Genomic DNA, 16,669 nt, shown 5'->3' with positions numbered 1-16,669 from the left:
TTCTCACTCATAGCTCTGAGAAAACAAGTGCCAAATTAAAAATTATTTTGGAAATTAAGAGGCATATAGCATCTTCCAGTAGGAGCCAGAAAATATGCAGAATTAAATCCTATCACAATCCATAACTTCTCAGCTCTTATGCATTAGACTTGATTACAAAGCAGGCTGACTACTAACCTCCTTTTGTCCTTGCTGGGTAACAGACATGGCTCACGTACCTTCCTCTGAGTTAGTGGCACAGTCCTACCATTCTAGGACTGACTTTCTGAGAGGCAGCTTTGCCATGATCTCCCAAGCATACTGACAAGCAGGATCCAACTGAGTTTGGCATCTGCTAAAACCTCTACTCTGGATGCCTATGTAGCAGCAAATAAAAGAAACAGCTTTTCCAAATCAAAACAATATTCATCACTCCTCTACCAAGAAGTCCACAATATTTTGCACTAAGAATTCAAGCACTGCAATGTCTGTACACGTGCATGTTACCTGTAGCTGAATCTTATTCTATAAGGTATTGCACTTTCCCTGACCTCCTTCCCTGTAAAGTCTGGCTTCAACAGTGAATTGTGTAGAGCCCTAATAGTGAAACCATAGCACCAAAGGCTTCAATGCAGGCCACCTAAGGTGGCTTAATCATGTCTGTACATGCTGCTGCCTCTCTTCTTGTCTGTGGAGGGTTTCAAGGCCTGGATGGATCCCTTTTGGGATCCCTGCCATGTTAGGAGCCTATTTGTCTCTGAGTCACACTCTGAAAGTGGCTTCACTCATAGCCAGGCTGATCACTCTTCTGTTTCAGCTGCACGTAGGTAAGTGGGATTAGTCCAGGTCAGTGTCTACATTGTTGACAGCATACCAATTGCTAGCTGAAATTTCTCCTTTTGGTGAGTCTCATCATCTCTTTGGGATTTCAGGCTCCCTTTAGATTTAGATGTGAGCATGAGAGGAATAAACATTGCCAGGCTGGCTGGAAAGAAACAGAGGACTACTCCATTTGAGGGCATCTCATCACATCTGAAGGAGTTCTATATTTTTGATGCTTTCATTTCTCCTTATCTAGACAGGCTCTTTTGATTTACTTCTATGCAGTCAAGCAGGAAAATACCACACAAGTAAACTAAGGCACTTAGCAATACTTAGGTAAAATAATACATACATCTTTCTCATTTTCCACATTTGTACAGATACTTGTCATTTGTTTTGTTCATTTGAATGGGTTTATGATATGACCCCCTGGGAGCTCTTCCATATGGGGAATGAAGTTTCAAAATCTGCACATTCACAAATGGCAGCAAAATCCCATCACTTAGTGCAGAACTGCTATTAAATGGTGAGCAAACAAACATTAATTACAAGTTCATTGCACAATGCAAACAATATTTCTTTAGGCATTCATTATTTGCCAAAACAAGCCTCTTTGGCAGACCTTTTTTCTTTTATTTTAGAAATTATTTGTACAGAATATAAAGTTATATTTTTCTTTCATCAAATAAATAAAATTTCTGCTATGAGCAGTGATGTTTGGGAAGTTAATTCCAGATAGTATTTCTCTTCCTACTTTGAGGTTTCCAGCTGAGTGAGATGTTTTGAAACTGCAGTCTCCACTGTAGTCTGAGAAGCAAATACCGGACGTCCTCTACTCAGATACGTGGATGAAAGACTTTCTTATTCTTGAGCTGTTCCTTTGCTTTATGGCACCCATCAACCTTAATGAGTGAGGTGGTCTTACATCAGGTTGAGGTTCCAGTTTCCAGCTCCTGTGCAGACAATCTATTTTGAGCTGGTTTACATAAAAATTGAAGTTGCGTGGTAGCCACCTGAAGGCACATGGGGAACCTTACTTTCTGTTCTTCTAATGGCAGATGTTAGATGGAACAGTGAAGATATTAAAAAACCCTCCTATTTTGTTGTCAGTAATTTGAGCCCACTCCAATTCTCATCCAAATTAATGGAGAGACTGTGATGATTTGAATAGCAGTTAAATCAGATTATAATGCTATTTCCCTGACCTATTTTTTCAGTCCTGGTTGAAGGCAGGGCTTGAGATGATTAGAGTAGAGCAGAGGGTTGTGTAGCAGATGCCTGCAGTGGAACTATCACACAAGTTAGTGGAGAAAAGAAACAGGCATGCATAACCACTTTAAATGAAACATGAGTGCTTTTCAGTCAACTCTAGCCAGTTCTGATGTCAACTGCTGCTTTTTTTTTATCTTCTGGAGTGATTTTAATGTATAATGCAGTAGGGTCTGAATTTGGTCACTGGGCTTGCAGGCTGCTTTGGGACTGGGACTGTTACCATGTGTTTGTTCATCACTAGGTACCGTGTGAGCCCGGTCAGAGACTGTGGTGTCTAGATGTTCCCAAAACTTAAGCAAATGTTCTCATTTTAAAAAATTTTTGTCAAAGTTCTCATTAGTGCAGTTTCTCTGATAGCTGCTGCTTCTCTTAATGTCTATACCGAAACCAACACCTACTCCTGACTTCTCCAGTGATACGGCTTCTGGAAGGTTTTTTGAAGGGAAAATGACTTCTGTAGTCAGAACCCAAGTTGTGTGATGCCACTGTGTACTGTAGGGGAAATACGGTAACAGATTGGTCTGTAGCAAAGCCTCTCTCTGTTTGCATCATGCTAGTCTAAAAAAAATAATTAAATGTAAGGTGTTAAGACTGTGCATAGCCATTAGAAAATGAAAAAAACATTACTAAATGCAAGTCAGTCTTTTGTGAAACTGGAAAAGAAGCTAGCAGATATGCATGTTTATATAAAAAGTTACATGGAATTGTGCAGCAGAAAGACAAGACCACTTTAATGTTTATTTGAATATGGAATAATTGAATTGAGTAAAGTAATTATTACAGTATCAGAGAAAAGGACTATAATCCCCTAAGGGATGTCATGCACCTTTCTGGTATATAACCCTCAGTGCTTCCAGGGGGATGTGTTGGAATGCTAGTGGAGGAGAAGAGAGATAATCTAATTCAAGGTAACCTAATCAGCGTGGTATAATAACCAAGCTAAGGGTTTTGCAACAGTATTTAATATTCACTGGCTGTGTGCATGCAGAAAACAGAAACAAAATTGCCTTTTCAAAAGAAAGGTTCATAGAGGCCTGACTGAAACTGCAGCCCTTTATAAATATAGGTGTTAATCTATTTTGTTCTATATAAGCTTTTATACTGTGCTTGTCACTGTATTTGGAGCACCTTCCGGTAATGTGATAAGCACAATGATTAACATCTGGTGTAAGCTATTTCTTCTCTCATCCTTTCCCTTTGGGAAGAAGCATGTTCAGCTGAGAGTTCTGGTTAGGGATCCTTTTTATCAGTTTGCTTATTTTTAATAGGCATGCTACTATTAATTGCATGCCACTACATATTTCTGTCAGAGGAGTATAACATAGACTATGTTTATTGTAGAAAGTGATGAGGTTTGTGCCATTAATTTGTAAAGAAGGTTGAGACACCTGCCTATACAGTCTTGCTGTAGAAACTCCCAGCACCAGAGACACGTGGCTACCTTGGCCTTTCATACTAATGGGAGAGCTTTGAAGATTGGGGTGAAAACATGATACTTTATTGAAAAGTCTGTGAGAATCTCAGTTACGCACTAGTGGATAGGTTTGATAGGTAGCCTGTGTTGCTGAGAGAGGCATGGGCTTGTTGAAGCATCTGGAGTGCTCCATTGTGTGTATTTTACACTGCTGTAGTGCAGCTGAGACAGATGAAGGTATGACTAAGGTGGTGTGATAAGAACTGTTCCTTGTGGATGGTGGTATGCCAGAGGTTGGCAGTGACAAGAAATCTGGTCTTCTGCAGCATGGACAAAGATGAATGTGTGTGGTGTATCAAGGGGGACTACACCCAGATGCAAGTTTTCCAAAAGATCTCCCTCTGCTACCTCTGCCTTTCTGAGTTTCAGTGTCAGTTGTCTGTTCTTAAGAAGAGAAATAATCCAGGGTGGTGGGGAAGGAGAAGCAGAACTGGCTGTTACTGATGCTTAAGACCTTCAGATCTAATCAGTGTCCTTAACGTTTCAGAAAGGACCTGGAAAGCCTAATTTCCATGATAATCTGCAAGTAGGAGCCTAAAGTATTGATACAACCCTCAAGAAAGATTCACGCCATTTTAACATCTGTCATGGTACCTTTTTGCCAGGTGAAAACTCTCATGTTTCTGCACGTTGAATACTGCTTTGCAGAGTATCAGAAAGATAAGAAATGTCCCTTCTCTCCACTGACATCATTTGCATCTATGCTTCAGATCCATGTCTAGCTTGGGTCTGGACTGTGCTGTGTCTCTGTGTCTCCGTGCCAGTTGTACAAGCTTATGGTAGGCCTCTGGCTCAGTGACAGGCAGATAGGAAGGTGTTCTCTGTCTGCAGTATCTAAGCAGAGGTTTGGAGGAATTTACTGCACTGCTTCCTGTCCCTAAAACATTCATTTTCCTCTCCTGATGTCTGATTTTTTGTGTGTGCTTCCATCTTGCTCAGGCTGTCAGTAGACAGCAATGATTTTTGTCAGTATTTTTATTATTCTTTTGTCTTTCAAGTTGTTTTGATTTTGGCTAGTAAATTAGTTGATGCTGGTCAAATCATTATAATGTGCTGTTACTGTTGTCTAGAAGCAGGAAAAGCTCTTAAAGTGATGGACAGTACAAAGCAGTGACAGGGTCTTTAAAGTGGCTCCAGAGTTTGAGTCCAGTGAATGCCCAGCTTCAAGGATTAGTTCAGAGCTCACCTATGAAAGTACACAGACAGGAGGAAAGTAGACAGATGTTCACTCATTTGTGCCTAAAGGCTTAATGGACACTTTATATTTAAATTGAAGTGAGTTAATCATAGATGAGTATCTGCGAGGGAGGCGAGCTTACTTGTAATGCTGAAAAGAGTAGAAATGTAAGTAAGTTATTGACTAGTGTGTATAATCACAGTCTAGCTTTTATATTTCTATTGTAATCCTGAACAATAAGAATTAAATTTGTTCCTCGCAGGCACATAGATAACTGCATGTTCAAGGACAGAATTATTGTGCAGAAGGAAAAAAAGCAGAAATCCTTGTCAACTTCAACCCCTACTTGTTATTTTTTGGAATAATATTGATTTTAGTTTAGTGGTAGTTTTCCCCTTTGGAAATGGAAAAGAGCCACTTAATGAATCACCAATTCAATAGCAGCAATGCCAAACCAGAAAATACAGGCAGTATAGTTGAGGAGAAAATGTACATTTCATTAGCAAAAGTCAGTCAGGTTCCTGTGAAAATACAGTTTTGTGTTCAAAACACTGATAACATTTTTAATAAAGAACTCCCACCTGACTGCCTTGTGCCAACATCCGCAAAGAACAGAGCTGGCAGGTTCCCACACATCTCTCCCAGCAGAAGTTCAGTTTCTGTAGTATCAAGCAAAGCTGAAGGAGAAGAAAAACCAAATGAAATAGCTTTGTCTTCTTAAAAATTGCACAGGGGTTATATATTATCTGTGTGTCACCTTTATACTAAAGTTGGCTATGCATGACTAACAAATTGAAATACTCGAGCATAGTAAGTATACAGTCCAGTGGAAAATGTCTGATATAGTGCATGTAATTTGAATATGTCTGAAAATACCAGAAAGTGATTCTTGTGTCTCATGGCATGTAAAATGAGAGAGTAGAGTTTGTTTCAAGGTGCCAGTTGCAGTTCTGGCCCTGCCAAAATCTGTTCAAATTTGCTATTGGTTTCAGTCAAATTAAAATTTCTTCCTCGGTCCTCACTGTCCAGAGCAGCAAGGATTGGAAATGTGGGCTGCAGACCTTGTTTGCATTTTGCCCTGCATTTCACATCATTCTTCTGTGGCTCCCCAGGCTAATATTATGGGTAGATGCTAAGGAGAGGCTTATGTTTTATGTGGACACAAGATTCACTGAACTGGATTTCCTGCCTGGGGTTTCCTCATGATACACACTGAAGAGTACACTTTTTGTATAGCCCTTTCAAAGTGAAGGAAGAAAAGTGTGTGTGGATCCATAGTCACGTGTGTTTTTAAATATTTCCCATGTGATAAGAAATAAATTGTGTTTATTTTGACTGTGGTCTCAGACCAAGCCAAAGACTATAGGAGTTTATCAGGAGAGAAACCAAAAACCAAGCAAGCTAGAAACACTTGTATTCAGGTCAGTTGGACAACCTGGGTTTTAGAGTGTGTTGTTGCTGTGAAGTTATGCAGAACCTTTTGCATAATTTTTATTGATTAAAAAAGAAGAGGGAGAGAGTCAGTCCTCAGCTGGCATAAATAGATGCAGCTTTACTGAAGTCAGTGTGCATCTGTTCATTCTGGTGAAGGATATAATTACCCCATATTGCACTCATTTTATCAGCCATTGCTAATGTTTTCTGTGTGATCCTCTAAAGCTTTTCAAGAATGAAAGCTCTGTCTGCTGCTCCCAGCACTTTGCCTCTATGACATATGAATTGTGCCAAATCCATTTTGAGTTTTTGTTTTTAAGCCTTGAGTACAAGGGTGAAGTGAAAATAAAGCGTGAATAATGGTCTTTCTCTCAAAGGCAATGTGATAATGCGTTGAGCTGAAAAATTTACTCTCATACAGATCGGCCCTGCCAGTATGAAGGGCTGATTGATGCTGAGCATGATCCAGCTGATATCTGATATTGAGGAGAGGGAGGGCTCTTCAGTGTTGCTGACAAAGCTCTAACAGGACCCAGGGACTAGAAGCTGAAGTTAGGCAAATTCATCCTTGCAATAAAATGCCAGTCATGAGCATAATAAAATATTATAGCAGTTTATTGGGGCTCTTGATGAATTCATCATTAAAAAGTCCTTAGTATTTTCTTTTAAAAACAGTCTTCAGTTTCTGGGAGCAATTCTATGGCCTGTCTGTGAGCTGGAGGTTCATAATGATCCCTTTTGGTTTTGTAATTGAAGTGTGCTTGTTAACTTCCCTTCCTCACTAGGCTGTGAAGAGAACACATTTACCAGATTTGCCCTGAACAATTCTCATAGCACCTGAAGATCTGCATGGAGATAACTGTTCTAATTAAATCCTGTCCTTTAGGACTACATAGGATTGCCCACAGAGATGGGAAGAATTGTGCTTTCTCTCCTTTCTCCTTTTCCCCATACTTGTTTGGGTTGGATCTTGAGGGCTTGTTTTGTAAGGGTTTTTCTGTTTTGCCTTCTTTTTCTTTACTACAGCGTGGGAGCGGCTCACCTGATGGGAGACGTAGCTCAGGAAATAGATTGCCCGTGATCACAGTTGGCTTTGTCAGTGGTGACACACATCAGTCTCTCCCACCTCTGCCACGCAGTGGCTCGTTCACCTCTATGGCATCCAGCAATTTGTGCTCTTGAGAGCTGGAATGATGTTTCAGTGTAATGGAAGCCTTTGGCTTCATATAGGCACATCTGGGTGGAGCTTAATGATGCGGGATATACAAGAAGTCATATTAGTCACAGGAGCTGATTCCCTCCTGTTCTGAAACTCTTTAAAATATATGAAATTAGAGATTACAGAACAAAAAAAGCACTCTGCACATTTCACAGGATCAGGCTCCCTGTTATTTCCCTCTCTGAAAAGCAGACAGCCCCCACCTAGTGAATTCTCAGGACTGGGAATATGAAGATATTTACAGTGTGCTCACCTGCAGATTATTTGAGAAGTACCAGGGGTGGCTGAATATAGCCGCCTAAACTCAAATGTTTCTGTTACTGAGAACATTGAGGGAACTCAAGAACAACATGGGCTTGTGAAATCATTATATTCAGGAAGCAGCTCCGTCTTCTCCTGCGTTTAGAGCCCTGGTAGTATCACATTCTGTTTTGACAGCTGTCAGAAGTTAAATGAAAGATATTTGGGGAGAGGAGGGTTGAGCTACAGGAGAATTGTTATTTGCAGGGCTCACCAACAGTTGCAGTTTTCACGTGGTAACATACATGCTGTCTGTTATTTATTCTGTTTTCTTCTCCTTTGCTAAACTTTTGTGCCTTTTATTTCTGTAGCTCTTGTAATGGGGAGTGATGCCATCCAACCTGTGCTGCTTCCAGTAGAAAATGTCTTTTTGATACCTTGCATGTGAAATGCAGCCCGTGCCGTGCTCTAGTTTTTTTCCAGTTTCTTTTCACTGACTGTCAACTTCCAAACTTCTGCTGGTGCTACTGCCCTCCTTTCATCTCCCAAATTTAAGCTACAGTTTTGCCATGAGAAAAAGGACTTTATGCTAGGTCTTTCCTTCATTTTTTCCTTCCCAGCTGATGCTATTTATTCTCACAGATTACTGTAGCAGTTTGTTTTTTAACGTGACACTCTGCTAAAGGTCTTTCAGTTACCTGTTTATTAAGTGCTTATGTTTAGTGTTTATATTCAAGAGAGAAAGGTTCATAGGTGTTAGAGCACAAGGGGTTTCTATGCTTGCTTTCTGTTTTGGATTCATGTCTGCAAGCTGTGGAAATAAACATTATTTGAACTTTAACTTGTTTTAACTTTTACTCAGGAGTCCCTGGAACTTCTTTTGTAGTCAACCCTTGTTATTCCTCTATAATTACAAATAAATGTGCTCTCACAACATTAGCTGAACTTGCCAGGGAATTTGCAGAGACTTAGGCTATGAAGACCGCTATACCTCCTTTGTATCACACGGTGGCAGAAAACGCCCAGCATATGTTCTTGTGCTGTATCAGTTTGGTAAATTGTATCAGCTATTTCAGTATGCAGCACTTCACAGAGAATATGTTACTTTGGAAAATTAAGTCTGTTTAATTGCTTGTGCAGGAAGAGCTTATTTTATAGCAAAGTAACATACATTCATCCACAACTTGCAGAATGTGTATTAAAGATGTATATAGAATTCATTATTACATCTGACAGTCTAGATAGATAGATATAGATATAGATATAGATATAGATATAGATATAGATATAGATATAGATATAGATATAGATATAGATATAGATATAGATATAGATATATGTATATAAAATAGTGTAGAAAATGTAATTGTATAGCTGGAATATATGTAGACATTTAGTTTTAATTAGGCTTTTGATTAAATATAAAAGTGCAATTCAGAGTGACAGTTACAGCAGATCCTGGTAGACTACATGACAGTTTTTGGCTAGAAAAACTCCTGAGCTGATTTTTTTGTCAGTCTTGGGATTTTTTCTAAAGATCTCAGTGACTGTTCTATTGAATCTTTTATGTGAAGTACTCCTTATTCTCTCTCTCTCTTTCTCTATGTGTGCTTATCTATTTTTGTGTTTACAGTATTTCTGTTGGTAGCAGATGTTATATTAATTAGAAGAATTTTTTTTTATATAAGGAGAGATGGTAAAATTTACATGTTAGCCAAACAGTTAAGAATTAAATTTAGAAATTTTTTTAGCCTTGAAAATACATTTTAGCTGCATTTTGCCAGGATTCTTAGACTTTTATTTTCTGAATAATGATACTATTTCTGTGAATATGTCTCTGAGCACATGAGCATGAGCAATTTTTTAAAAATTTACATATGAGACACTTATATAAGATATAACATAGGAGGGAAAGGATATTATTATAAAAATATAAAAGTAGAAATTACAAGATCTGCTTGTATAACTGACTCTGATACAGACATGAACAAGTTGCTTTAAGTGTCATGTCTCCTGTTGCACTGAGCTGTTGTTTATGTTATGAGCCTTAGTTATGCAAAATGTGTGGGCCAAGATGGGTTTAAACCAATCCTCGGTGCACTAGTTTTAAAATAAGACCATCAACTAATTATGGATATGAAGCTAATTATAGACTTGTCTCTTAAACATCTTGGCTAGGGTATTTGTCTGGTATCTTAACTAAAGAAATCAAATAATCGTTACATAAAGTGATAGGATAGAGGAAAAAGAGAAAAACCCCCGCTTTTGTTACTGTATATCTCAAATATGGTTAGTCAGAGTTTAGTTAAGTTTTGCATCATTTCACAGTGGGTCTGCAAGGCATACCAGTGTTACCCTGAAGTTGTGAGCCAAAAACAGCACTTTCCTGGCTTTATCATGAGTCATCTTTGCTTTTCTTCGACTCTGTTTCCTCTTTCACTTTCCATTTACCTTGATTACTGACAATTTAGACACTCTTCGAGCAGGTCTGTGCCCCTACTGCACATTTGCACTGCTTGTAGGTGTTAGGATCCCATTGGCAATTGAGGGCTGAGCTACCGAAACATGAAGAGCTCACAATATGTGTGTTGCTACACTTAGTATTCACTGAGGAGATGGACAGGTACAGCTCCTTGATAGAGGATGATGGCCAGCCTTGAGAAATTATTTTCTTCACATCAGTAAATCCTTGTGTTTTCATTAAATTGCTTACTTAGACTCAAGATTGAAGTCAGCAGCATTGGAAGGGCTCCTGTAGACTACGGTGCAGTGACACAGGCAGCTGTTTCCCATGTCTGTCTGTTACAACTTGTCATTTTGTTTCACAGTATGGAAGGTGCGAGAAGTGACAGGACGAAATAAGCACCGAGGGAACTGACTGTTTTATGTGGCTGTGTTAACGAATGAGCTGAGAGTGAAGTTAACTTCATGTGAAGCAGTTTAAATTATTTATTTTCAATCCTGGAACTGTACTTAACATGTTGTTAAGACAGAGCCGTGTTGACAGGGTGACGTTAATTACCCCACTGGAAACACATCACATTAGCTGAAAACAATTGTTCACAGCTATCATTCATGGCTCTGGGTAAAGCCGCAGCCTTCACAAATCTTGGCAAAGTTTCCCTCTCCGTCCGTGGATGTTTCTTCTGCATCCACCCGCAGCTGCAAACTGGCTCTTTACTTACAGCAACAAAATACAATGTTTAATGGTTATGGGTTTCTTTTTTCCCCTCTCCCGTTTTTTTGAAGCTGAGTGATTATGTGGTTGAGCTTTCCATTAGACATGGTGCATCTTAAAAGTGTGAGGATCTTCATTCACTGATCCACCAGTGTGAATGCATATGCTTACTGTTCTTGTAAATGCTTCCCCACAACTCCCACAATGCTTTCATACAACTCCTTAATTCATAGCAAGGCTGTTGCATTCTTCAGAACAGAAATTATTGCATCTGGTGTTTCCATTCTTTGCAAAGGCTTTGGCTTCAACATCCCTACTGAGAACTGGAATGTGACTTGAGTAGCATTTGTATGGATGTGTGCTAATAAAAGTGAGGAATTTACTTTTTTCTCTCTTCTTGTTCAGCATTGCAATGAGTTAAGGACTCCAAAATGACTCAACTGAGGAGTGCTGGGAATATATCTACAAGTAAATGAATGCCTGACTACTTTCAGTTGCTACATTATGTTTTTCTAGATGCTCCTATTCCATGGTTAATGCAACTAGAGATTCTACTGGGGGAACACATGTATGTAGTGTTTTTTCATTGTGGTGTGAGGCTGTGTCTAATAACATCTAACTCTCTGTCTGTAGGTTAGGCCAAAGACCCTGATTCCAGACAGCCTCCCTATCTCCCCGTGCAGAGACCAACCTTCCAAGCAGCCTCCTACCTTCCAGAAGGCAACCGTAGTCAGCATCAAAAACCCCAGCCCTGCCCTCCCAACTGCCAATAACACTGTCAGCCATGTACAGACGCCTAACAGCCAGTCACAAAGTGTCACCGAGCCTACAGCTATTTCATCACCTCTGAGCAGTGCAGGTGTGGCGTACGCCATCATTTCCACCTCCCCCAACAATGCAACTCCTATCAGCACCAGCGCAACTGTCTCTGTGGTCAACGATAGCATTAAAGTGCAACCACTCCTCATTAGTGCCGACAACAAGGTAGGTCCTGCTTTTCCCAACTATTTTTTTGTTATTGAACATAGGAATTACATTGCAAATGTAACCAGAATATTCTCCTGGAGTCCATAGCCCTGTGCAGAGTGATGTCAGTGGTTCCTTTGGAATAAAATAATCAGAAAGCAATAGGAAAATTCTTAAGGGGACACATGGATGCTAGTAGACATTTGTCTGTGTACATACATATCTTTTAGGAGGAACAAAATGCAGCACGATGTAGCCTTTATTAATGGGACCATATGATCTTCCATTTCCTTAAACCAATCTTCACTAATAATATCCCTGAATTCTGTTCAGGCTTAAATTTCCTATGGACTCCCTCTTCAATTATATAGGGATATTAGTTATATTGGCTGACCCCAGGGGAATGTATCAAATAATCAGGCATTCACTTCTACACTTTCAGGGGAAGACCAAATGAAATGAGAGTGCAGAGTTTCAAAACTGATCAGCAGATGAATCTGTAGGAAAAAAATCAAGTTATGAATTACTTGTTTCCTCTTTGTACTGCTTTTCAGCTTTGAAATGCAAAGCTCTTGTACCAGAAACAAATTCAATAAAGGCTGCTGATGTACCCAGCAGACATTTATTGTAATTTGCTACTGGCATTCTGCTACTTTGGGTCTTGTTGGCAGCACAGGTTCTCATACATTGGTAAAAAAGAATACAGGATGTGAGATGGCTTTTGAGGTACGTAAAAGCAGGCATCTCTTCCTTACTTCTCAAACATAATTTATTTTTCTCTTACTTAAAGTGGCTGCTGTTTAAGAAAACCATCCCTTTTTATGCTCTTGATTCTTCTAGAGTGACTGAGTTCAGATAAAGTATATAACAATTTAGTAACATTGATTGAAAATTAGCAATGAAATAGATATTAAAAGCCCAGCATTCAAATCTGATAACCTTCATCAAGAAGATGAACTTGGGAAGATCTTCCATAGTCCTTCATGAAGCTTTGATTGTGGGTATAAAATCACATGTGTAGTTCTGTGGTCAGAAATTGTCCTTCATTCCTTTTAATTTAATAGCTTCTGAGATAATGTTATCTGCACCATGTAAATCTTCATGTGGTCATTCAAATACAAGCAGCTGGATATACTAACATACATGCATGTATAAGAGATGTGTGTAGTAATTCCTGTAGGTTCTAGACTAGAATGAATTTTCAGTTAAAATGCATATAGTTTATTTTGTTTATGCAAAACTGGACATCCACTGCTCATAACCCATAAATGCTGAGGACTGAACTCTGATCTCACTTACTTGAGTAGTACTGAGTATCTTCCTTCCCATCCTCATGTCCTTACTCAGTAATAACACTGGTATGACTGAGATCAGACTGTGGTTTGGAATGTGTAGTAATTCTGTCTCTTCTACCTGTATGCAAACTAAAATCAAAGACCTTAAAATAACTGACAACATGAGTGCTAAAGCTGGGCTGCTGACTCAGCTTCAGAAGTCCTCTGAATAGAAAGTGCCCTAATTTTCAGAGACACTGAAGTGATTTCTTCAGGCTGCAGCATGTTTATAATGCACCTATAAAAATTAATTTTAAACTTAATCTTAGAAACTTAAGTATAGATTTAGAACTCTAACCTAGGTATCCAGTTGTTTATATTTTTGGCTGCATCTGTTGTCTGTAGAGGTTTCAAGTAACTGTTCAAAGAAGAATCAGAGGTTTCAGGCAGAAAAATCCCGTTTCATACAGTTAATTCTCTTCTTCTATTTGTACATTGTTTTCTAGGTTATCATTATTCAGCCTCAAGTCCAAACCCAGACAGAAAGTAAAGTGGAGACAAAGAAACCTCCTGAAGAGTCAGCTCAGGGACCCCCTGCTACCAAAAAGAAAAAGGAGGAAAATCCAGAGGTGATTTTAATTATTATTTTTTTTAAATATATGAGAAAAAGTATGGTTAAGGGGCCACTTCTAAACTTTTTTTGTGTGTCCATACATAGTTATTGCATTTGTGCTCATGGTTCTGCCAGTTGTTCATCTCTCTACCTGATCACTGCAGTCAGGATGATTTCCCCACCAGTCAGGTGCTCTGACAAATTTGGTTTGCATGATTCAAACCTTCCAGTGTCACAAAATGTAGGAATTGTAGGTCTCATAATAATCTAGGCACCTTGCATGAGTATAGCTGTATTTCTTGTGAAAGGTGTTTACAAGCTTAAGATATTTTCTTTTCTGTTATCAAAACTATAACTTCAGGTTTACAGGCTGAGTATGAGGTTGAATTAACACTTCTTTTGTAAGCTGAGCTCTTACATCTTCTTTGTAATGAATTTTGCAATTTTTAGATTGTATATGACAACACAGTTTCTTGCATTTGATGTGCACACATCTACCCACACGTACACAAATTCTTTCTAGTCTGAAATAGATTAAAATCCTTCAAATTGAGTAAAAGAATAGAAAACAGGTTATAAGATTAAATCTCTTTCATGAACTATATTTGTGATCTAAACTGAAAATATAAATCAGAAGTCCTTGTAGAAATGGGGTTTCTCTCTAACAGGCATTTTGGTTTTTGACTAGATGTATTCACATTCTATTCTGTGTGCTTTTGAGGCAACTTGAGAAGTTATACAAGCCGAATCTGCTTCTATTGTGGAAATGCTCAGCTTATACAAAATCTTAACCTTACTAGTATAATAAATGTGTGGCAAGAAAGCATTCTTGGAGCTGTAGGTTTAAGAGGATTATTACAATATAAATATATAATGTTACCTGGGGCATGTGGGTGGTCATTCATTTTACAATTTTAAAAGGTTTTTATAGTGAAAACAGTTTTAAGGATAAATAGTCACTTTTAGCCTAGAATATCACAGCCTTATGCAGAAGCACTGCACAACTACGCTTATGAGACCTCCCAAGTTTAAAACCTGACCCTCACATGAATCTTCGTTGCCACTGAATGGTGGGACTGCAGGGTCCTGTTTTGATTAGGGAGATATTTCCAAAAGATTATTTGTTGTGTAGCACCTTGTGGGTAGGAAGGCTGGGAGATTCTGGTTAGAAACAGAATGCTAGAGAAATTGTCTGTTTTTATTTGCCTCTAACTTATCCCCCCAGAAAGAATGTTGAGCAAAAATCTTCTAGAGAGATGCAGGAAGAGGCCATAGGTCTGGGGACACTTTTTGGTATAGCATTCATAAATTTAATGAGCTTTTCATTAAATTCCTGACTACCCTAACTACCTTTTTTGTTACCAAGAACATTGTTCCTACTGTGTAAATGGGAGATCTCAACAAGCAAAATTTTCTGGGTGGGATGCTGAAGCTATGCTCTTAAATATGATGGTTCTTTTCCTAGATTTGTTTCACAGCTGTAAATATATAGGTCTAGAGTTAATTTCTTTTGTTCTTTGAAAGTAAACTTTAGTTGATTATCATGTATTTATGCAATTAGTGTAATTAGAACTAACAGCATAATTAGTGTAAATACATGTAATGACATAAATAGAACATGTAATTACAAAATGAAATGGTTTTGTAAAAATCTTTGTTTTGCTTCATGAAAAGAAATACTGTGCGTTTCTAAAAGCATTCATGGCTTTTAAACAGATGATTAAATTTAAAGCAAAGAGTAACAATGATACCATGATATTTTTAAAAAGAAAATAAGCACTCTAGGCACTTCTCCCCACACCTTTATTTATCTTCAAAGCACAGAACTGAGGCAGGAACTCCATTATGGCTCTACATAAATTTTAGTCATGACTGACTAGGATTTAACAAATTAAATGGAAAAATTAAAACAAATAAACCAGAAACCAGCAGACTTACCAGTACTCAAGAATCTCATATGCAGTTACTGAGCGTACCTGAAGGAACAGAAAAGACTGAGGGTAATTACTGTCCCTTGTTCCTGGCTTCATCATTCTGCTGGGAAGCTGGGAAGCTGATCCTGGACATAGCCCCCTGCAATACATGTGCCATTTGCAGAAGCCAAAGATTTCTCCTTTCCCAAGTATGTCATCATTAGACTAAAGCAAACCTCCTCACATCCACTGTCTTGCAGCCACGAGGCCTGGGCACCTGGCTGGGGAGTAGCTTTCCCAGAAGCAGAATGGAGGGTGTTGGCCACCCAGGACAGCCCAGGTGCAGTGGTTAGAGCCCTCTGCTGGGGTATAAGCCATGTGGGTTCAGTATCCCCAGGGCTGTGGAGGGTCTGGAGGAATGGTCCGTCTGCTCGCTGCCATCAGCAGGGCTCTGCTGGGGATGGAGGCCAATAACTACCTGTCTAGTGATGGGCTTTCTCCCAGCAGAATGACTTCTTAAAAGAATGAAGGAATTATGCAAGAGAGCTGCTCCTCTGGGGAGAAAGTGCCTGGGGGTTTGGTTTTTGTTTTGTTTTGTTTTGTTTTGTTCTTTTCTTAAAAGGACCTAAGTTCAGCACAAAAAGAAGCAGAATTCTGCCCAAAATTTTTACTTTTTCAGAATTTTATATTAGTAAATTTTTATACTTCTGGCAACATTTTCCAGGACATTCTAGAAGTTTTTTTTTCTTTAAAAGAAAAATTACTGCCACAATTACTGCTGTTTAGCTAACTGTTTATAATCCCACATAAGAAGGACAAGAGAGACACACTGCAACTGTGAACTAAATGCGAGTGCTAGGACTGGACTGAAAATCTGGAGAAACTGAAGCCTCAGTTTTGTGGATTCCTTTACAGAGGAGAAATGATAGACTCTGTGATATTTGAAAGAAAAGCATTGCAGTGCTATTTTCAGTTGAATTCAACAAGCTACATGAGTGTGAAACGGCAAAATCCATAAAAGCAAATATGCTGTTAATATAATAAGCTTGTTAAAAAGAATAAAGCTTCTACTGGGATTTTTTTAAAGGAACCATCTTTCAAATATCTA

At 38.7% G+C, this 16,669-nt stretch overlaps 1 protein-coding gene across 1 annotated transcript in view; it reads left to right on the top strand.

The window, feature by feature from the left end:
* The window catches only part of PHF21B (PHD finger protein 21B), a 42,702-nt gene that overhangs the window by 4,682 nt on the left and 21,351 nt on the right, over positions 1 to 16,669 (top strand). Inside the window, exons 3-4 of the mRNA XM_010185868.1 lie at positions 11,429 to 11,779; positions 13,542 to 13,664. Of these exons, the coding sequence (XP_010184170.1) occupies positions 11,429 to 11,779; positions 13,542 to 13,664 (474 nt within the window). The remainder of the gene's footprint in view (positions 1 to 11,428; positions 11,780 to 13,541; positions 13,665 to 16,669) is intronic.

This window comes from Mesitornis unicolor, unplaced genomic scaffold, assembly GCF_000695765.1.
Source record: "Mesitornis unicolor isolate BGI_N332 unplaced genomic scaffold, ASM69576v1 scaffold18080, whole genome shotgun sequence".
NCBI lineage: Eukaryota > Metazoa > Chordata > Aves > Mesitornithiformes > Mesitornithidae > Mesitornis > Mesitornis unicolor.
This window is presented reverse-complemented; position numbering and strand designations above follow the sequence as displayed.